Source organism: Thermobia domestica, chromosome 5 (assembly GCF_964235325.1).
Source record: "Thermobia domestica chromosome 5, izTheDome1.hap1.1, whole genome shotgun sequence".
In the NCBI taxonomy this organism is placed as follows: Eukaryota; Metazoa; Arthropoda; class Insecta; order Zygentoma; family Lepismatidae; genus Thermobia; species Thermobia domestica.
Genome location: NC_137458.1, coordinates 161,500,268 through 161,523,470, shown reverse-complemented (window position 1 = coordinate 161,523,470; position 23,203 = coordinate 161,500,268). Strand labels below are relative to the sequence as shown.

Sequence of the window (23,203 nt, the reverse complement as noted above, 5' to 3'; positions counted from 1 at the left end):
GCATTGTATAAACACTGAAGCAGTCTGATTTAATTTCGTATCAGCTTTCCTGTGCTTTTATTGACTTTGTGTGCGGATGTACTGAAAGTGTTTTAATTGTGGATGTTTTGAAGAGATTTTTTTAAATGTCGAGAAAATGCTATTTTTTCTTGTTCGTCGGAAACCGCAACATTTATTTCGACGTTGGGACGTAGATGTTGATTCCGGTATGATTCCGGAAATACCGGGACGTATAGCATCCCTACCTGGGTTCAATTCCCTTTGGGAGACCATGTGGATTGAATTATCCGTCAAGCTATAGGTACACGTCACATATACTCTTGGTGCTGAACGGAACACTAAATTCAAATCTGATTGAATCAAATTAGCCTGAGCACTTAGTGAATGCAAGTCTCTTTTTAGGATTGCGAACGTCAGTCCTTGAGATCACTAGTTAGCTTCGAATGCAAAAATAAAATAACTGTCGTGTAAGTCAGTACATTCGTTAGTACTTAGGTAATTATGAGAAAGAAAGTTTAAGAGAATATTAACAAAAATAGAATCTAGCCATAATGTATGATGACTGTATTTGGATCTCATGCTCATGATTAAACTTAATATGTTAAGAATGCTGACTTGCAATATTATAGAGAACGCAATGGGGGAAACAGAGTTCCAGTCCGTGGGGAAAACTAAATGGATGATATGAGATAGTTTTGTCTCTTTCTATGCGAATGTGTGTGTGTTATAATCATTTATAACGAGATGAAGAATATACAATATTAAGAATGATATACATATTTGGAATACTTGTATTAATCCAAAAATTTTATATAAATGGAAATGTCCCTTGATAAATGTTAAGGCAGTTTAGTGTATTACCATCACCTTTGTTTCTTTTTAAAAAGGTAGGTATTTTAAGACAATTTAGTACAACACCAGCTTTGAGTTTTAGAAAGGTAGTTATGTTTAACGCTATCAATAATTTAAAAGTGTCGAAGGTTGATGGCTCAATCTCAGGCTATTTGAAGTCGTGGTAGATAGCATTGTGTGAATTGGCTTCTGAGGTTTTCCCATTTCCTCTCATTCTCATTTCAGTCCTAAGAGACAGCCACATTATTGATTGTCGATAAATGTTCAGATAGTTTAATATCTCCGTCATCTTTGTTTCTAAAAATGTAGCTACCTTAAGACAATTTAGTAATATCGCCATCTGTGGTTTTGAAAAGGTAATTATGTTGAACGTTAGCAATGGTGTATAAGTCTCACAGATTCATGGCTCGATCCCAGGCTATGTAAGGTTGTGGTCGTCGTCCATTGGTTTTTGGGTATTCCCATTTGGGAAATGGTGGCTCAGTGGCAGATTATTCATAGTTTCGCAGCGAAGGGACTTCAGGTCGTCTTATAAACGAGAATCTGAAATCATACTTGATCTATTGTCTTTCGTGAAGTGGTGGTGGGAGTGTGTAAGAAGTAAAGGAGGAAATAATAGCTCAGGAGTAACGTGTGGATATAAGAAAATGCAAGATTTGATTGACGTTTTGTTGTTTTGATAGAATATGAGCGTCACTGTTAGGAGTATGTGTGCCATTGTTAGGAATTTTAGTGTAGCGTTCCATGATTATGCACTGAGGTTAAAGTAGAGGGTGATGATGAGATAGATCATAATGGTGGAACGATGAAACGATACAACCGCGAGAAAATTCACGTATAGTGTTTGTCCATGACAAAATTCACTTGGCGGGAGCTGCAATCAAACCAGGAACCCCACGAGCTAGAAACGAGTTTTCTACCTTTGAGACAGTGCTGCTCCGAAGTCCCTTGATATTTGTCTACAGTCGCTTGTTTTTAGTTTTGGAGTTTAACATCCTACAGTTAGGTACCGTGGCTAAAATCAGTGTTTTATCCAGGCATCTTAAGAGGGGAAATTTTCCCCTTAAAGTTGTAGAATTTCTCCCAAAAGTTTTGAAAATATAGGTATAACCATATATATATATATATATATATATATATATATATATATATATATATATATATATATATATATATATATATATATATATATATATATATATATTCTTCTTGTTTCAAGTGTAACGTGCAGTTTATGTTTTTCCAATTTGCGAGTTTTCAGTCGATATCCTTGTTCATATTCCCCATTTTTTTTTTCATGATACCATTTTTATATTTCCCACTTCCCTTGTCATTTCGAGAAAATGCTTGCTAAAATTCCCTGCTAAATTCACTTTTATATGAGAGGCTTAACACTAAGCAATATGTATCAGCACGAAGCGACAGAATAAATAAATTTGTTGAACGGGTTTTAATGTGATGTATTTGTGCTTTTTGAGGTGTAATGCTTGGAGTGTTATATTTCTTTTTAATAAAGTTTTTTTTTTACCGGTGAAAATGTCCGTAGCAACCTCTCGTTTGAAAGATATTATGAGTGATTCATCGACTTATTTGGAAGCATTTCATAAGTATCACAAAAAAGTGATGGAAGAAAGATTGTACGCATTCTAGAGGCATATTTTGAAGACTATGATAAGCTCCATAATGAAGTTATGCGGCCATATATGACAGCGTTGCTAGAAAATTTTGATACAAGATTTGGAAATACCGTTGGCAAAATGTCTTTATCTTCCCAAGTGTTCAACTGTGGTGACATTATGCCTATGGCTAATGCAATACAAGCACTTAAATCTTTATATGATTTTTTCTTTTGAATTTTGACGGGTGCGGAACTGAATATAAGTGTTTACATTAAATTTTAAAGAAGTATGCAGAGAAGAATATGAAGTTGAGTGATATCATACGCAAACTTCAAGTGAATGATATTGGGGACGGTTTTCCTACGCTACGACATCTAGCTGCAATATTTAAGTGTGTGTCCTATAGGTATATGCAAAGTTGAAAGATCATTCCCAAGCATAACACGAATTTATACTAAATTAAGACAACCTACGCCATATCACTTAAGTTAGCTTGTGTTAATATCCATGGAAGATTCTCGTGAATTGGAACTTTTGCATATAAAAAATACATATATTGTAAAAATCTGGTACAATGCATCCCCAAGAAGAATTGCACTGTCTTCTTTTAAAGCTTCAAATGTAAAATGTGTTGGTTTATTAAAAATGAGTATTTAAATATTTAGTTCATGGAAAGGTAAGAACCTTCTAGATTAGTCTTAATATTTTAATAATTGAATAAATATGAATCTTAATCTAATCAAAATATTATTAGTAACAATTCTTGTATGTAGAGAACCTTTATATTTCTATAGTTAAAATTAATGTGTAGCAGTGAAGAACAAAGATATAGTTCTCAGAAAGTATAGTTCTTTGAAAGTTTTCTTTGCACACAGTATATAAAGGAATGAGTTCCATGACGTACATGGTTACATTCCATATTTTTAATGGGCTCTCCCCCTAGAACTTCAGATTCCCCGCCAAAACCGAAGGGACTTGATAAAACACTGCTAAAGGAGACAATGATGATGAGGTAAATGATAATGTTAGAGTGACGAAAGTGGGAGCAAACAGAGGAACCGAAAGAAAACTCACGCACACGATGTTTGTCTACAGCAAAGTCCACTTACCGGGAGCTCGAATCGAATGAGAAACCCCATGCGACAGAAAATGAAGAAAAAACAAACTTGGAAGTTATGTCATTATAAAACTACACTGAATAGTAATGTAGTCATCATGACAGCCACTTCGGATTCTGTGATATTGGATATTAAGACGAAACTCGGTTTATAGGTTTTGGTTTATATGTAATAATTTGAACTACGAACCCATTAATCTTGAACACAAGTTTTATTAATAACGCCTTGTCAGTTTTGAAGAAATAACGCCTTGTCAGTTTTGAAGAAATAAAGAACAAATATTCCGAACATATTTCTTTGGTTAAACTGGGAAAAATGTCGCAAAACTCCAACATAAAATTTCTATAGAATTTGGATTCAAATATTTATTTTCAATTAAAAAAAAAAAAAAAAAATCATTGAATTGGAAGCTAATCATTCAATATATATTATATGTATGGTGGGTTCGTGGTTATCTTGCTCACTATGTCACTTCAAATTGCACTCTTTCCTTCACTTTCAATGTTAGAAATCTATAGGTTTTTTTCATATTTCACATATGTATGTTTGTAGCCAAATTTCTTTTGTAAATCACACTTTTCTTTCTCAGCACACAGTCTTGTCACGGATTTTCCGTTGGGTGTATCATTTATCAGACTACATAAGCGAAATGCAAGTGGAAGATTGCCTTTGTTCTGCAGATGGGTACATTTTCTCTGTCTGTTTATTCTGAGAATCGTTACCACTTTTTAAAATTTATTTGTCTATCCTGTAAGCTTATCTTTTAACCATTGTAATATTTGAACAACCAAATGACAGTGGGCCTCTGTCATCAAAAATCACATTTAATAAATTACAATCAGGGCCGGATCTGTCTGTTTATTCTGAGAATCATGTTTTCAGGAGGCGCCAACTACGTGTTTGCAGGAGGCGCCAACTGAAGAGGGCGCCAAACTGGAAAATGAATTTTGTGGTTTAATTGTGAATATTTATTAGAGAAAATGTTATGATGAAAAATTTTACAAATAGCTTCAATATTGTATAGACTGATATAGAAATAAAATACGTCAAAAGGACAATAAGGTCGAATCTTTGTGTGGTTGACTGTAAAACATCCCTTTACAATAGAAATAGACTCGTACATCAATTAGAGCCAATGTCATGCTCACAAGTGAAGCAAGTATCAGGAAAATTTTCCGACGCGCAGGGAGATTTAGGAAAGATTTATATAGAGGGTAAAAGGGAGATTTTACGAATATGAAATAAAATCTAGGGAAATTTAACTTTTTAATATATGTATATATCCCTCTATGACAACAGTTGTTACCGAGAAAGACAAAATTGCTCACAGAACAACTAATGGTGCTGGAAAACCAAACACAACTGTTCTTGCTTGCTGTAATGCTGCTGATAGTGTGCTCCCACCACTGATCATCTTTAAAGGTTCCAATATGTGGGAATCATGGAAAGTACACAATGATCTTCCTAGCATTTTCTACGGTGTCTCAGAGAATGGATGGATGACACCAGATATTTTCGTTACGTTGTTCCAATTGTTCCTGCAGCAAGTACAGCAACAACATATTCTTTTATTCTTTGATTGTCATCTCATGCATATGGACATTAGAACCATTGATCTTGCACGAGCTGATCAGGTTGCAATCATAAAGCTTCCCCTTCATACAACAGATACCCTCCAGCCTCTTGATAAGACCTGCTTTGCACCATTAAAGCGTAGATGGGATTCGCAATTAGTAAAATGGCAACGTCAGGAGTGAAGGAAGTTGAACAAATCTGGGTGAACCTGTTCCCAACAGTGTGGCACAACTCCTTAAATGAAGTGAACATTAGGGCTGGATTAACAAGGACAGAAATATTTCCCGTAGATAAAAGTAAATATCCACAACATCGTTTGTACCCACTGGTGCTGGTACGTTATAGAGAAATGTATCCTGCTACTAGAGAATGCTGAATTTGGAATCCCTGTTGGACAAGATATAACACCAGATGTTGGAATGATGAACCACAAGCCAATCGATCTGAACCTCAAGATCAACTAGTTCCATTAAAAGATACACTAGGCTTACCACCTGTGTCATTTACATTGAGTTCTGATCCGAAACCTATCAGAGCTAATATGAGCATAGCTGATGAAATTAGACCTATTCCAGCTTCTTCGTCTACATCACAAGTACAGCAAGTTCGACGTTCTACTAGAAAAAGATTAAGTTTTGAAGATCTGCTAGAAAAAAGTATCACCAAGGCAGACAACTGAACAACCGAAAAGACGGCTAAAAATTCCTACCGAGGCATGTGTTATAACGTCAGAACAATATGCTGAAAAAAATGAAGGAAACTCAGTTAAAAAAGCAAGAAGTAGAAAGGCAAAAGAAAAGCGAAAACAGAAACGTTTACAGAAATAACAGGGATGTAAAAAGAGACCTGCTGCTAGTAATCAAACAAGACAAAAACAAAAAAAATACTGGTTGTAATTAAAAAGAAGATACAGATTCAGATGTGGACAGCGACTTAGAACTGATCCTGAGCGATGATATATCCCTAGGTGATTCAGAATTATCAGAGAATGAGGATGAGGTAGTCCTCCTGGGAAGAACTTTCTCAAAAAATCTACCAAAAAATTCAAGACACCTGACTATCCATATGGAAAAAGTGAAGGCAAGAATTGAAAAATCACAAATGTATGCTGTTTATTACGAAGATCGTTATTATTGTGACCAAGTCTTAAATGTTGTGACAGATGATGATCAACCTAAAATTATAGAAAGTGTACAGCTACAATTTCTACGCTGTATAGGTGAAAACAAGTTTTGGTGGCCACTCAAGGTGGTCACAGGAAGTTCTTCCATAGTTTATATTTTAAGGATCTGTAACCACTGAATCTGTTGACCCATTCATAATTCGTTGTGACGAAGTAGTAAAATCAATCTTTGCAACATTAAAAAAAAATGCAGGATTGAAGTATTCTAGCTTTCTGAACTTAAGACAACAAATTATTCAAATCAGGTTTTGAACAGACAACCATATTAGTTGGTTTCTTGTGTTAGGAGTAATCTATTTAGATTACAATTTCTAACAAAAGTTAGGCCCTACTCAGTTTTTCTTACCAATATTATAGCCTAATGTTACAATAGTTGCAGCCTAAAACAAAGTATGTAAATTTACTGTACTTTCTTTATGTATGTTTATGTATGTGTGTGTGTTCACTATCAATGTTAATGTTTTTTATTTTCAGTTTTGTCACTATATATGAACATTTAACCAAAAAAATGGTGAACCAGTGTAGTTTTGGGATATAGGCCTAGCATTTGTTTATGAATATTTCTTTCCACTTTTTTTTATAGTGACTTTGTTTTTGTAGCCAAAATATAGCTGTGGCTACAATTTCATTTTTTATGATGAACTTGGGTTAGGCCTATGTGAGCGTTGTTCATGAATATTTTTTGTTCACTCTTTAAAGTTACTTTTTTTTTGTATCTATAAGATTGATCATGTAAACGGTTGTAATATGCGGCCTATAACATTAGGCCTATGGTAAAATTTGTTTTGTTTTATTTTAATTTTTTTCTGGGTAAAACTAAATTTATCTAACTGGATCTTTTCAGGACATTATCAGAAAATGCTAATCTAACTGCTCATATTTAATATTTACTACAATTTCTTTGTCCATAATATACAGTCATTAAAAATGTTTACCCTTCCGTAAACACAACTGCTAATACAAGTGCTTGTAATAAAACAATATTCAAATACTATGTATTAAGTGTTTTAATATTCCACCTTATTTAGCAGAAAGTAGAAACCCTTGTCTCATAATTACACCTTGTTTCATCCTCATAGGTGCTTTACAAACTCAGAAAATCGTGTCTCATAATTACCATGGTTTGTCTCAAAATTGAGTGCCTGAGAGTGAGAAGGGACTATGCCACACAACCTGAAATTTTTATGTAGATACAGTTTCTGTTGGTGCTGCTAACAATTTTTCCAATTACCCTGTTGATATTTGAAGGCAAATAAGCCACTGCCCAATAACAATACCCATACGTTATGCATTTTCTACTTAGTCTAATAAATCTTCATTTTTCTCAAAACTATCTGTTTGTGGCATAGCCCCTTCTCATTCTCAAGCACTCAATTGTCCCAAGCCGGGGTAATTTTGAGACATTGATTTTTCTAATTTTCTCGAAAAGCTTGCGACATATACAAAATTCGACTCTAGGTATCTTCATTAATTACTGGGAGAATTAAGCTGCCCAAGTTACGTGAGTTTCCGTCCAGTAGTTTTAGAGATATATCAAAATTTGATTTTTGTTTCATAATTACCCCGGGGCACTCTACTAATCGATAGTGTTGTGAATCAAAAGTTTAACGTTTTTAGTAAATGTGTGCATAGCTTATGTCTTATGTTAACTTATGGTAGAGACTTATGTTAACTTAAAAAATGGAGTTTAAAGGCAATATAAAAGACTTATTCATGTAACTAAATTCATGTAACTAGGATCTTTGTAACTGAGCGTCAGGTAGAGGCTTACGAATAGATCTCTATAATGATAGTTACAATGCTTGATTCTGCCTAGATGAAACTATCTGTCGCGAGGCTCGAACATAATTTAATGAATGACTGGCAATACAGATGTGGATTAGTATGACGAATGTATGAGCAATGTCTGAATGATCTCGTATGTCCTTTGTTCTTATTTTTTGGAGAAAGACAGGATGCCGACATGGGCTCAAGAGAATTCACTTTCTTTTATATAAGAAAGAGATCCATAAACACGGCAAACTAAAGAATTCTTAGAGCCTAGAACTATCACAGAATGTGGAAGATTTGTTCGTGAAATCAACTCAAAACAAATGTTTTCTCAAATACGACGAAAGAACACAGAACTATGATGTAAACAATGCTGGTACATGGGTGGCATGTGCCAAAGAGTTGTTTGAGCAGTAATGCCAAAATACTTCTCTAAGGCATGCTATGATTTAGAGAATACCTGACAATAGATACCCTGGGGAACAAAACAGTATGGGTGATTGTTAACCCTAATGCATAATTTGGGAGTAAGTTGAGAGAACATATGTTCTTGTAACCTAAAAGTTTTTGCTGTTCGATAACGATGTTACTTATTAAGATGAAGCTAGTACTGAAGTATACCCTAACGAAGCTTTTGGATATGATACTAGCAACATAACAGTATACAGTAGCCTATGGATAATAAGACACATTACAAAATTATGGCTAACTCTTAAACTTTTACTTCTGTTATATAGGCCTATATCATACAGTGGCGGATCCAGGATATGCAAAAATGACTTTATAACTTATTGAAAACTGATTGATTTATTCATTTATCTTACAGTCATGGTTTTGATGTTATTTTGTTGCAAAATACATAAAGTTTTTATTCACGTAGCACACTGGTTCAGAAACGAGCCACTGTAAGCGCTATTTTGTTGCAAAATACATAAAGTTTTGATTCACGTAGCACACTGGTTCAGAAACGAGCCCTGCAAGCGCTAGCGGCAGTTGCAGCAAAGATGGCTGTCTTTACTGGTTCCGAGTGTGCTAGCTGTGTGTTTTGGTTTGATGAATCCAAGTCTGCACCAACTGTGAAACGTAATTTTCGTACAAAGTATGTTAAAGATCCTCCCAATAGGCCTACTGTTTATTAGTGGCATGTACTGGATGTTCGGTAAGACACAAATCTTCAGGTCGTCCCGGTACGTCTGAAGACATAGAGCAAGTGAGACTCCAGATGGGATGTGTACCGCATCACTAATGGAAGCCACATTGAAAATGACACCAAAACCATGTTTGTTACCTTGTATAAAATCAATATGAGTTTTCAAAGTTGTAAAGTCCTTTATGATACACCCTATCTATATATATGGATATATAGATAGATAGATAGATATAACTATAATATAATGCAAAGTTGAACTATATCAATCGATAAATCACATTGAGCTAAACAAGATTACATTTTTAGGGTGAATTCCCATGCTTAGTTTTCAAGAAAATCGACAAAAAGAACTTTTTATGTCCCTTAAATGTACATGTCGTTCGTTCCCAATAATAGTCGGTATGTTTTATTCTGTTGGAAGATAGTATACTAAAAATAACTCTGTTAAGTAGAAGATTGTACATCTTGTTTGTCTTCTTTCAACAGTAGCGAATATGTTTCTAACAGTGACACGCATACTGCTTGTAATTTCAGATAATACACAACATTACTACAAATATATGTACCAAATAAAACTATTAGATAAGTGACCAAGAGTAATAATTACTTTTTCTTATTCAGTTCTGCGGCTGCTTCATCGGCTGTCTTCCCAATTGATTCAACAAGAGATGTGAGTCTGCTTTCTTGAGGTGTTTGAATCGGTGATGTTCGTACAGTGCTCTTTCTTTTATACATAGATTTTCTACTTCTTGTTCCAGCTTTAAAGAAAGTTAGACTGAATATAAATAATGTATATATATATATATTAATTCATTGTCAAATGTAAGTAATATATTTATTCATTTATTATGATGTTAATTTATTTTTTTAATATACCAATGAATTCAATATTGTCAAAGTCGAGTAATACAAATGAACAGTGTGTACTGAACATATTTATCATAGCATCATTAGCATCTGGCAATGTTTTAGAACTCTGAAAATTTTGAATAAAACTCTTAGAGTCTGTATCTAAGTGTGTAAGTATAAAATGCAAAAATAATTTATATTGAAACTACTTAAATATTTATTCTTGTAGCTTTTTTTTTTACCTTTGTCTTGTTTCAGCTAATTTAACTTAATTTACTTGAAGTATATAATGAAGATATATTGTACAGATTTACTTAAAACTCATACTGTATGTGCAGAATTCTAATTATTATCCATTGAAATTCGAAATCAAATCAATCAAATTTTTCGAACGAATCAAATTTTCCGAAAAAAATCCAGAAATAGTATCTACATTTTACAATACGTAAAGTGTTTGGCACAATTGTTAAAATACATCCACTCGTTATACCCCTCCGTTCTGTTTAACTTGTAATAATTTTGAAGGTGTTTATGCTTTGTTCTTCAGTCACACCTCAAAATAAAGAACTGTGATATCACGGGATTCACATACGCTGTATATAAATTTCGATCTGTAGACTTTTGATTATGTATTAAGTTTTGAATCATTGTTTTAAGATTGCTGGCTAGCTAAAACATTTATCTATAAACATTAAACCATAACAGAAAAATCACATATAGAAATAAAACATTTACAAGACACTGTAAAATAGTAATTGAAGATTTACAAGTAAAGGCTTCGATAGAACATGTTAAAAAAGTTAATATTACCAAAGTTATGGAGGCTGACAAGTAAACCTTACGTTTGGGTGAATCGAGTTGCTGACTGAGATACATATGAGAAAGTAGTACTAAATGTGGTCAGTATTTCAGTGAAGTTGCAGGTGCGAAGCTGCAGGGGTTTAGGAGATACAGCTACCAGAAGATCACATGGAAGTACAGAATATTCTTCATACAGTTGGAGGTAAAAGCTCTGTAAGACCTCTTGTAACGACAAAAGGTGAATAACAAATATACGGGTACATATTAGGACTAGGGGGAAGTCATATAGTAAGGGTATACTTGACGGCGGTCATCTTGAAATTCGCCATTTTGAATTAAAGTTAAGTTTTTAAAATAGGAATAGTTTCATGCGATACATGATTTAAGGCACAAATTTAATCAGAAGAACAATGGTGACGTTAATTTTGATTTACGCGCAATTGGTAAAAAGTTACAGGGGAATTAAATATTGTTCCAGCATATGTATTAGTCCTTTACCCCACCGTGTAAATTTTGTGTTAATGATAATAATTAAATAAAAAGCAGGTGGATAAATATTAGGTCTATGGTAAGAGTTGCTTTGCTGGCGGCCATGTTCAAATCCGCCATTTTGAATCAGACAAAAGTTTTAAACAAAACGCATAACATTGACACCTTATTAATAGCAAATTTTATTGTTATGTCACTGTTGTGTGTTTTGTTTAAAACTTTTGTCTGATTCAAAATGGCGGATTTGAACATGGCCGCCATCAAAGCAACTCTTACCATAGACCTAATATTTATCCACCTGCTTTTTATTTAATTATTATCATTAACACAAAATGTACACGGTAGGGTAAAGGACTAATACATATGGTGCAACAATATTTAATTTCCCTGTAACTTTTTACCAATTGCGCGTAAATCAAAATTAACGTCACCATTATTCTTCTGATTAAATTTGTGCCTTAAATCATGTATCACATGAAACTATTCCTATTTTAAAAACTTAACTTTAATTCAAAATGGCGGATTTCAAGATGACCGCCGTCAGATATACCCTTACTATATGACTTCCTCCTAGTCCTAATATGTACCCATATATTTGTTATTCACCTTTTGTCGTTACAAGAGGTCTTACAGGGCTTTTACCTCCAACTGTATGAAGACTATTCTGTACTTCCATGTGATGTTCTGGTAGCTGTATTTCCTAAACCCCTGGAACTTCGCACCTCAACTTCACTGAAATTCTGACCACATTTAGTACTACTTTCTCATATGTGTCACAGTCAGCAACTCGATTCACCCAAACGTAAGGTTTACTTGTGAGCACCATCCTTTGTAAAATTTATCATGGGAAAAGTGACTTTGGTTTCAACATCTGACTTTCTTGACAATTACACTCGCCTGCAAGCATTTACACACTTCAATTTTAATGTTCCACGCTCTTGCAATTTCATTTGTCATGTCGTTTTCGAAATTGGATAGTTTAAGCAGCATCCAGACTCATTTCAAACGCCTTTCGTATATTGCTTTGCTACTAAAAGTACACCATACTGTTAGTATTATACATGCACCAATTCCAGCTTTTCACATGTGTACATTGAAAAATTGTTCTTTTGCTTTATTCACTCACTGAAAGAAAAGTCCACATTACCCACATGAGTGATTAACATCAGTTTCGTTTTCATAATGGCACATCCATTTGTGTCTCGTTGTGATATTATTCTAGTCCTACTACAGCAATATTCCTGTACTGATTTACACGTCTATTACCGATATGTACTAACTGTTATCTCGTCTGTAACTGTATCTCACTGTTTATTGCTCTCTTATGCTCGTATATTTTAATACAACATATTTGTCAGTGTACTTGTATAGCTATGTTATTGCGGAAGGATAAGAAAATTCTAGGAAGAATAAGATATTTCGAATACTGCCCATATTTGTGACATGCATCTCATATACATATGTCTAAGGTTTCGAAAGGAATAATAATTCAACCAATGTACTGAAAGGGTAAAAAGCATTTTAGGGTAATTCTTTACATCTTGTCATTTGACTATCATTGTTCCATTTTTGGTTTGTAAGTCTATTTCAGCTGTTGTCTTCATCACTCACCACATTATATTTTATTGTGTTCGTAGTTCCTGCTTGGTTACTACATTTAAAACACTAGCTCTCAATCGTGTAACATCACCGTTACACAGATTTCAGTTTTGGCTCTTCTGGAACATTTAAGCTCAAATTAATATATCACATGTCTACCCTTCTATTTACAACTTCATACTGAATTTAATATGGTGAATTTCAAGATGGTGCTTGGGATAAGTAATTCACAATGTTTCATTTCTCTTCTGCACAATGACACTGTGGTAGTAAGACAACTAAATAAAGTGCACGATTCCTACCTTTCTCCTGAGCATTCCAATAGCATAGTCTTGCTCTCCTGCAACCCCCCCCCCACACACACACGTTTTGCGCAGCTCCTATAACTTCACTATCACACATTTCTTCAAATGTTCTATAAAATGCACTATGTTTCTCAACTCAACTCATTTCTCAATTCAATTACTACATTCCAAGCTTTTACTTTCTTTGGTATAGTCAGAAGTGGACATATTCGAATTTAAATATGTGAACTCCTTCATAGCAGTGTTCATCATTTTGAGGTGCAACTGAAGAAGAATGCAGAAGCGGTTTGCGGAATTATTCCCAGCTAAGCACAACGGAAACACACAACATGTGACTGAGTATCTAGATTTTGTTTCCTTAGATGCTTGAAATAATCGTATCAATGCCAAACTGCTGATATACTTTTTATAATAATACTGAAAATGTATTAAAGGTAGTTACCATCCAATGTAAAATGAACTGTTGGCACTGGTTTCTCAACAGGTTCTTCGTTTCGTTCTATTTTAATAAGACAAGTTAATGGAATACCTGAGAGAAGAAAATAACATTTAATTTATTATTAAAATCAAATATTTACTGTAAATATATCAACTTGGAGAACAGGGTGCTAACAACAAACATCTTGTCTTATTTATAGATGCTAGATGCTGTTAATTACCAGTAAATAGAGAATGTATTTTGTTAGATCATATACATTAATACCAAAATTTTAAGTCAATGATAAATACATTTATTTACTTAATTTTTCGAATCCTTCTTTTATTTACAATAATACAAGTATATATAATTAAAATAGCTTAATATTATATTAAGTCTGTGTCTTTTGATGTTATACTGGATAAAATACTTTTACGAGTTTAAATTGAATGCATAGGATGTTCCAACCGTATGTTACGTCATGTCAGTTGTCATGATAACGAGTACGCTGTGATTTAATGACACAGTCAATCTCACCTAAAAATATATAATGAAAATAGCAGTGAAATGAAGGGATTAAAGGATAAAGTTGTTAGGTTTTTGAAAATATTTCTGTGGTAGATTAGTGTTATGTGTTATTTTGCTCCATAAAAGCTCATTTAAGTAATTCCTCGTCTGAAAGGTGAGATAAAAAAAATGTATGTGCAGTGATCCATTAATAAATACAGCAAGTTCAATTTTCTTGAAATGTATAATATGTAACACCACCTTCATCCTCTAATTCCTTCAGTACATAACGAAGAACTACATAATTCATATCGATCACCAAACATTGTTAGGGTCATCAAGTCTAGAAGGTTCAGGTGAACAGGTCATGTAGCCAGAATGAAAAAAGTAGGAACGCTTTTAAAATTTTAACTGGGAATCTATTTGAAAACGACTTTTAGAAAGGCCTAGGCGCAGATAGGAGGACAATACTAAGATGGATCGCAGAAATATGAATATAAAGGAGAATATGGATCCAGTTGACTAAGGATAGAAGTCAATGGAGAACTTTTGTGAACGCGGCGTTGAATCTTCGGGTTTCGTAGGCCGTAGAGTGAGTTAGTTATGAAAACCGAAACAAAATATACATGTGCATCTCTGGCATGTTAAAATTGGGGGACGACTAGAATGCTAATAGACCCCAAGTAAATTTATGTCAAAATTATAAGTAAATGAGAATCTACTTGAATTATGAGCCAATGAGATCCTTCTCCTACCTCTACCAATACGATTCACTGTAATTTTGTCCCATTACTGGTAGGCAACTTGTCACAAGTTTAAGTTTACATACAATATAATTCTTAGATAGCTTCTTCTTATTGACATAGGAAATATACTTTTAATACTATCCGTTAATTTAATCTTTTCTACCACCCTTGTTTTCCTTCTGTCATAGTTCTACACGTCATTCGGAATCAATTTCTTCTCTGATAATGTCTTATTATCTATTTTAGTTACTTCCAATTATATTCTTTTAACCCGTTATTCCCAGTGGCCCTTATTGGTTCATTGTTCCAAGCTTTACGTTCATCTCAAAGCAAAAATTTCTAGAGCTCGAGTATTTTTGTTGTTTTCTTGTAATACCACGTTTCTGTTTCGTACAATGCGATTCTCTTCATCCTAGTCCTTTCTGTAACTGACTCACACGGTATGCTCTGTATTATAATCATCATGACCTTCATCATTTTTCCCATTGCTTCTATTTAAAGTTTACATTTCATATGTTCGTTAATAATACTACCTAAATATTTAAATTTAACCACATATTCTACTGCCTTTCTCAGACGTCTTTCCTAGCCTCAATCATCTAGCTATCACTGCTCTTCTTTTCTATATTTATTTTCATCTCATATTACTTTTAGAACGTTTCTTTATGTTGTCTGGCATCATGTTAATTTTCCATTCATATCGGGAACCGGTCAAAACCCCCACAGCCAAAACCCCCACACTCAAGAAATGTCAAAACGCCCACACGATCGGTCATAACCCCCACACAAATGGACAAATCCCCCAAACGCACGAACGGTCAAAACCCCCACAGCCAAAACCCCCACACTCAAGAAATGTCAAAACGCCCACACGATCGGTCATAACCCCCACACAAATGGACAAATCCCCCAAACGCACGAACGGTCAAAACCCCCACAGCCAAAACCCCCACACTCAAGAAATGTCAAAACGCCCACACGATCGGTCAAAACCCCCACACAAATGGACAAAACTCCCACACATAGCAACGGTCACAATCCCCACATAAATGGACAAAACCCCCACACAAATGGACAAAACTCCCACACAATCGGTCAAATCTCCCACACTTTGAAATGATCCTGGTTGTATGTCTTGCCCTTGTACTTTTTAATAACATTTTTTATTCCACTTAAACCGATGTTGCAACTATTCTTCTTGCACTGTTTTGTAATGACAGAAACACTAAGGTGGGCGTCGTAAAGAGCCGCAACAAAGACATGCAATCACGGTATTTTCAGAGTGTGGGGGATTTGTCCGATCGTGTGGGCGTTTTGACATTTCTTGAGTGTGGGGGTTTTGGCTGTGGGGGTTTTGACCTAGACCCTTCATATCCTGTAGTAACCACCATTTTGTCTTACAAGGTACATTCGCAAAGATACCCCTCGACATTTGTGTAAAATTGATTCAAATGCAAAATTCTCTGCACTTCAATGTATATTGCACTAATTTTAGCGGCCCATACGGATAATTTGCATATTTATGGGCTTTCACATATCCTGAATTCAATCGCACACTATTATAACGCTCGGACACAAAATTTCTTTTATTTATTTTAGATACAACAGGACATGAATGTGGGAATATGCAAAACAACTTGCATCAAGTACTGCTTCTCTGACACATGTTACCCACCCAGACCGCCATCTTGGATCTATCATATTTGATTCACTTTCGGTTTTTCAAATGGGAATAGGTGCAAGTGATACATCAAATTCATGTACAATTTTCTCGGAAATTCACTGGTGTAGTGAATTTTACCGTAGCATGTATAATTTGGCAGGTATTGCATGTTAAGTCCCTCCAAGTCCTTCGCGAGTAGATATTGCAGAGTAATATCAGTGACAAATCAAAACAATTTTTAACTGTAAAAGTACTGTAGGTATAAACAAACTCTTTACACCATTGGTATTATAATCGTATTTTTCTGTAAGTAATTGTTATTACTTCCATGTTATGCTATAACAAGGAACTATTGTATTACGGTCAAAATGCCTAATGTCAATCCAGATACGACTAGGTTTGGATGAAGACCTACCATTTCGGTATTAACGTCTGTGTGCCTGTATGTATGTACACTCATGTCCAAAATAATTGTCGCATATCTATAACTGTCTTCTTATAAGAATATAATCAGATAATGATGTTGCAGGATACTTTTAATACTGATACTATGTGTATAATCGCGAAATGTATATTTGTTGTAAATTTCATAGGGAAAGAACTATAAATACGAAAATTAGAATGAGTAAAACAAAATGTTACTAAATGGATAAGAAAGTTTTATTTTCTTTTTATTGTTCTTATTTACTGCTCTTTTGAAATGAAATTTGCCACATACATGTCTTTGCCGATTATACACGTACTGACATTATAAGAAATACCGGGCGAATTCGTTATCAAATTATATTCCTACAAGAACAAATTTATAGACATGCGACAATAATTTTGGACATGAGTATACGTTCAGAGAAATCTTTCTTCAACGATAAATCACGTAAAGGATTATATATACACACGGGGCTCTGCACAACTTTCTATTTGGATCAATATTCGTGAAGTGCCTGACATGTAACATGCAATACGTTGTAAATGGTACAAACTACGGTAAAACTGTCTGCGCTAATGCATTTCCAAGAAAATTGTACATAAATTTGATGTATCACTTGCACCTATTCCCATTTGAAAAACCGAAAGTTGAATTCAATATGACGGATCCAAGATGGCGGCCGGGGGCGGGGTAACGTGTCAGAGAAGCAGTACTTGATCCAATTTGTTTTACATATGCTCACATTCATGTTCAGTTACATGTAAAGAAACTAAAAGCAGTTTGTGTCCGAGCGTTATAGTAATGTATGGAATTCCTGATATATGATGTCCCATAAATATGCAAATTACCCATATGAGCCGCTAAAATTAATACAATACACATTTTGGGTGCGCAGAACTTTGCATTTGAATCAACTTTACATTAATCCTGACGAGACTCTTCGCGAATGTACCTTGTTAGAGTAATTATATTATTCCTTAACTATATTAGTCCTCCTATAATCAAACTATTTCCTGATCAAACTCTGTCGCGCTACTCTTCTAGATATTAAATGATGGTACAGGAAGGCAAAATGTTTGTCAAATACCTCTTTCCACTTCAATTTCTTATATAGGGGGTATAATTTCGTATATTCCAAATTTGAATGCTTGATTCATATGGAGTTTCTTCCAAACCTTTGAACTTTCTCCCAAGCTCCTTTAGCATCTTCATCCAAATTACCAACGTAAAGCAGTTAAAACTGTTCTACATTGACCATTCTTTCTTCGCCTTGTCTAAGTCACTTTCGCCATTTTATTAAATGGAAGCTAATTTCATCTTTGTGCTATGTTTTCTCTCAAATTAAACTCTTCAACTTCCTTTTCATCATCTACAGAAACTCTTTCATATTCAATTCTCAATTTTTGCTGCGTGCAACGTGAAAATATGTCGAAACGCATATTTCGTATATATATCTTCACTCCCGTATTAATCTCTCATTCGGGCGAAATACATACATCGGCCACCGTAAACGGTAGACTGATCGTAGTGTCTGTAGAAGTTATGTGTTAGTACTCGGAAAGAAAGAGCGTAGTTAAGTGTGATCATTGTGTGTCTGCAATCGTAGAACAACGCCAACAAACGCCTATTGTATAACTATGTGTCTTTAAGCGTAGTCATACATTGAGACTGTAAGAGGAGGATAAACATTAAGTTGAACTGCTGTTAGCATGAGCCATGGCTTCTCAGTGAACCTTCGATAGTATATACGATCGGAGGCATAGGTTTCTCGCATCTGACATGCACCTGGAAAGAAGCACCATTTGGGTCGCCGTAACTGGCAGGACTACCGGAAGTTCAATAAGAACTACCATGGTTTCCATGATATTATTACTACATTACATGATCAATTGTTGAAAAATGATCTACCATCCTGCGTTCGTTTTACGCACGATTATTCCTGACAACTGCTCATGGCAAAGAATTCCATCTTCGGTAGTATCAGGAGAGACTGTAGTAGCAAGGCAAATTTAAAAATGGTATTCAATGATGAGAATAATTTTTGTTTTGAACAGTGACGGCTTTGTGGTGGTACGTATGTAAACTTGCAGGTGAGGGGAAAATCAGTGTGTTTCCATTTGTCGTATAGGACCCGCACCATATTTTCTAGTAAGAGAGAATGTGATAAAATAAGCTACATATCCGCCTTCCTTAGAGAACCATCACTAGTACTTCGCACCTTCATGGTGTTGTCAATAGTAGCCTTAGAAATTAGAGGGACCATTATCTTTATCAGCATAATGCCCGTTCCCATACCACCAAGTGAGCGTATCAACCTCTATTCGGAACTCTCCTTTTTCTCTGACCTGCTAGGCTTCCGGACTTAAGCCTTACCGAGCATTGTGGGATATGACTTCCAATCAGGCTTCGGCAATGACCTTCTCTTAGACAGACATATATAATTTATCGGAGTACTCGAAATACTTATTTGCACTATTAAGGCTAGTGCTGTACATTTTTGATCAGTCTGTATAACATGTTCAGAATGTCCCGTTAGTGCTTTGTTGGAAACATTACCATCTATAATCAGTTTCTTCTTATGGCCAAACCTGTGAATTCATACTTAGTGTTCTGAAGCACATTTAGAGAGTGTAGTTCTATAATCCTCTATACGTTTCTATTTTTTTTTTTTTTTTTTTAGTTAACACAGTTTTAACTCTCTGAAAGAAGCCTGATGATAGTGCTCTTGAATTCATTATAAATTTCGAATCTTTCGTTTCCTTTCTTCCCCTGTATTCTTAATAAAATTAAAAGTTATTTTGTCTACGTTTTCGTTCCTCGTTTCGCTATGTTTTGAAGTTGTCTCCAGCATCGCAATTCCTTTGCCGTCCTCGTTTTCCGTTTTAATGCCTAAAATATATTCTTGCTATTATCTTGTTTATTCTTGCTATTATCGGGTTACTCAATGTATTCTTTCCATGTTCCTCAGGCTGCAAGTGGGTCATTAAAAGTTTATTTCCATCTTTAGTTTCTATATTGTCATAGTAATTTTCCCATGCTACCTTTCTACTTCCATAAAACTTACCTTTAGGGATGGGCACGAGTCGAGTCAAAGGCAATTTCGTCGAGTCGAGTTGCGAGGCGAGTCACTGTTTTTGAGGTAGTTTCGAATCGAGTCGAGTTTGATAAATGGCTCGCTCGTTCAGCTCGCTTTAACTCATTTTGAAATCATGTCCTGATTAGACTGCAAAGCGAAAACCATGAGAAATGTAAGGAGTAACGTGAAAAACTTTCAGTGGAATCCTTGCACACGAGAGGGGACACTGCTCGCATCTTGTCTCGTCTTGATACGAGACGCAATAGATTTTTATAACTGGAGAGCCTCAAATGTCGTGAGCACCAATTCTAATATATAAAATTGAAATTGTTTGTGATTTCATAGCTCTTGAACCCCATTATTATTATTATTATTATTATTATTATTATTATTATTATTATTATTATTATTATTATTATTATTATTATTATTTTTATTGACTCGTGACAAGTCAGGACTCACGCGGGATAAATTTGCCTACTATAATGTATCAATTTTCTGTATATTGCTACCAAACAAGTTGGTGATATTAATGAAGAAATACAATAGGCGCGTGCGTTAAAAGTTTTCGATACATTATAATTTCTATAATTTCATTCTATTAACAATATTACAACTTGAGCTTTAGTAGTTGGTCTTATACTGGTTCTGGCCAACTTGAGCTTTCGTAGTTGTAGTGGTTCTGGCCAATTTGGCAGTTTGTGTTCTGTTTTCAAGCTAGATTCAACTTACTTAGATCATTCGACGGTGAAAGAAAAATGCCTAGCAGCTTTTGACTTAAAACTTTTGTATTTAAAATAGTTAACGCGTGAATCCTTTCTGCCATATTTTCAGCAGGTAAGGAAGTTCCAAAAATCTGTTGATTCTGTCTAAAATATGTATAAAAATCCGCATTGTATACTAAAATATCGGAAGAAATAGCTGTTAATCTTTAATTCATTAACATTCTATCAGTTCTTCAGCACAGTATATATATTTAGAACACTGACTAGGGATGATTCCATTCCGGGACCAAGTACCTAGGGGAAACCTATATATCGTCTGAAAGCTCTTGCCATGAGAAGTACGAAACTGTTTTCAAATCACGGGCAAACTCGCAAACTGACCCTATGTGGGGCCAGTTTGTTGGTGTTTGTGACCCTATGTATGGTATATTCGACAGAAATAAAAATTAATGTTTCGATGTATCACACATAAGCCCCTGAGCCCATCATGTTCCTCACTGCTAGAACGTGACGCGAGTAAGGGTTTGATAATATCACTTTGCACCCAAACGTACCCATTTCGTCAGTGTTGCCAACGAATTATAAATACAGCGTGTCAGATGGTTTCTGTACCACTCGATGTATATCCATGAAAACGCAGCATAAACATCATTCGTCACTAGAGAAAATATATTTCAGACATATTCCTCTCCCAAGGACCCCATTTTGTCAGTGTTGCCAACCAAGTATAAAGATTAAAAATTGTAAAACAGGTTCCGTACAATGAGACGTTTATACACAAAGCTTTGCAGAAACATCATACGAACTATAGCAAAAAGATGTTGAGTGTGGCCGTCTCCCAACCATTCTCCCAAACATCACACTTGTTGGCAACACTGAACTCTCCATTGTTCAATGTTGAAAAAATGGCGTGAATGTCATTGAACGAATATATGACAAAAGTGATAGAAGCAGCATTGAACAATGGAGAGTTTCCCCCATCTCCCAAGCACCTCAGTGTGGGAGACTGTTAGACTGTGGCCCATACTAGGTTTGTAGTGTGTTAGTGAACCCACAAGCATCCATGTTGTCAGTTATCATATGTTTGCCAATGCGGTAGACTTCATGCGAAAATCTTGAATGTTCGCATTGGTTGGCAACACTGCCACACGGGGTGCTTGCTAGACGGGGACATACACTATCTTTTCCATTGTTCAATGTTGCTTCTGTCACATTTGTCATATACTCTTTTAATGGCAGTCACTTCATTTTCAAAATTATGATGTTTACACTTGTTGGCAACACTGACAACCTAGAATGGTTGGGAGACGGCCACACTCAACATCTTTTGCTATAGTTCGTGTGATGTTTCTGCAAAGCTTTGTGTATAAACGTCTCGTCGTACGGAACCTGTTTTGCAATTTCTTATTTCCATAGTTGATTGGCAACACTGATAAACTGGGGTCTTTGGAAGAGGAATATGTCCGAAGTATATTTTCTCTAGTGACGAATGATGTTTATGCTGCGTTTTCATGGATATACATCGAGTGGTACAGAAACCATCTGACACGCTGTATTTATAATTCGTTGGCAACACTGACGAAATGGGTACGTTTGGGTGCAAAGTGATATTATCAAACCCTTACTCGCGTCACGTTCTAGCAGTGAGGAACATGAGTTTCCCCTAGGTACTTGGTCCCGGTATGGTATCATCCCTAATGAGAGAAAAGAGTTCCTTTTTCATTCTTAAAAAAAAAACTCTACAAATATTTGTGTCACAATTATGATATCTACGAGTTCTCGAAAATAAAAGCACAAAGTATCTCTAACTTTATGACCTATGGGACCCGGAGGTTGAATGCCGCGTTCACAAAAGCTCTCCCCTATTTTCTCTGGAGATGACGGGTTACGTTTTACAACATGCTGTTTGGAACAATGTCTATGATCATGTGTTTCGTGTTTTGTGAATCTGCTATCGGTAAATCGGACAATACGCACTTTCTTTTTTCTCCTCTGTAAGTTTCTTTGAAGCGATAGAGCGGGAGGATGGGGTCATAAACAGTCAACAGAAAGATGGGGAAAGAAAATACTCATAAGCTTCTCTAAGCAGCGGCCTAGCTGATTTGTTCAAAGGTTGTGCCTATAATATTTTTTTTTGGTAATAATACGTCGCAACGAACATTGAAATATTGAATTGATCCTGTGGATTGTTTATTTTGAGGTAGTTTTCAGGGCTAAGGCTATGAGATACTTTGAATATGAAAAAATGCTCGTTTCTTTTTTCTTTTTCTTTTTTTACGCAGAAATTGTCTTCTTCATACTGCCATAGAAGGAAAGATAGAAGGAAAGTGA

The 23,203-nt window shown here is 35.1% G+C and overlaps 1 protein-coding gene across 1 annotated transcript in view; it reads right to left on the bottom strand.

Annotated features, from left to right (window-relative positions):
- The window catches only part of LOC145686221 (uncharacterized), a 307,734-nt gene that overhangs the window by 218,885 nt on the left and 65,646 nt on the right, over positions 1-23,203 (bottom strand). The window contains exons 6-7 of the mRNA XM_081759284.1: positions 13,753-13,839; positions 9,875-10,025 (exon numbers count right to left, since the gene is read on the bottom strand). Of these exons, the coding sequence (XP_081615410.1) occupies positions 9,875-10,025; positions 13,753-13,839 (238 nt within the window). The remainder of the gene's footprint in view (positions 1-9,874; positions 10,026-13,752; positions 13,840-23,203) is intronic.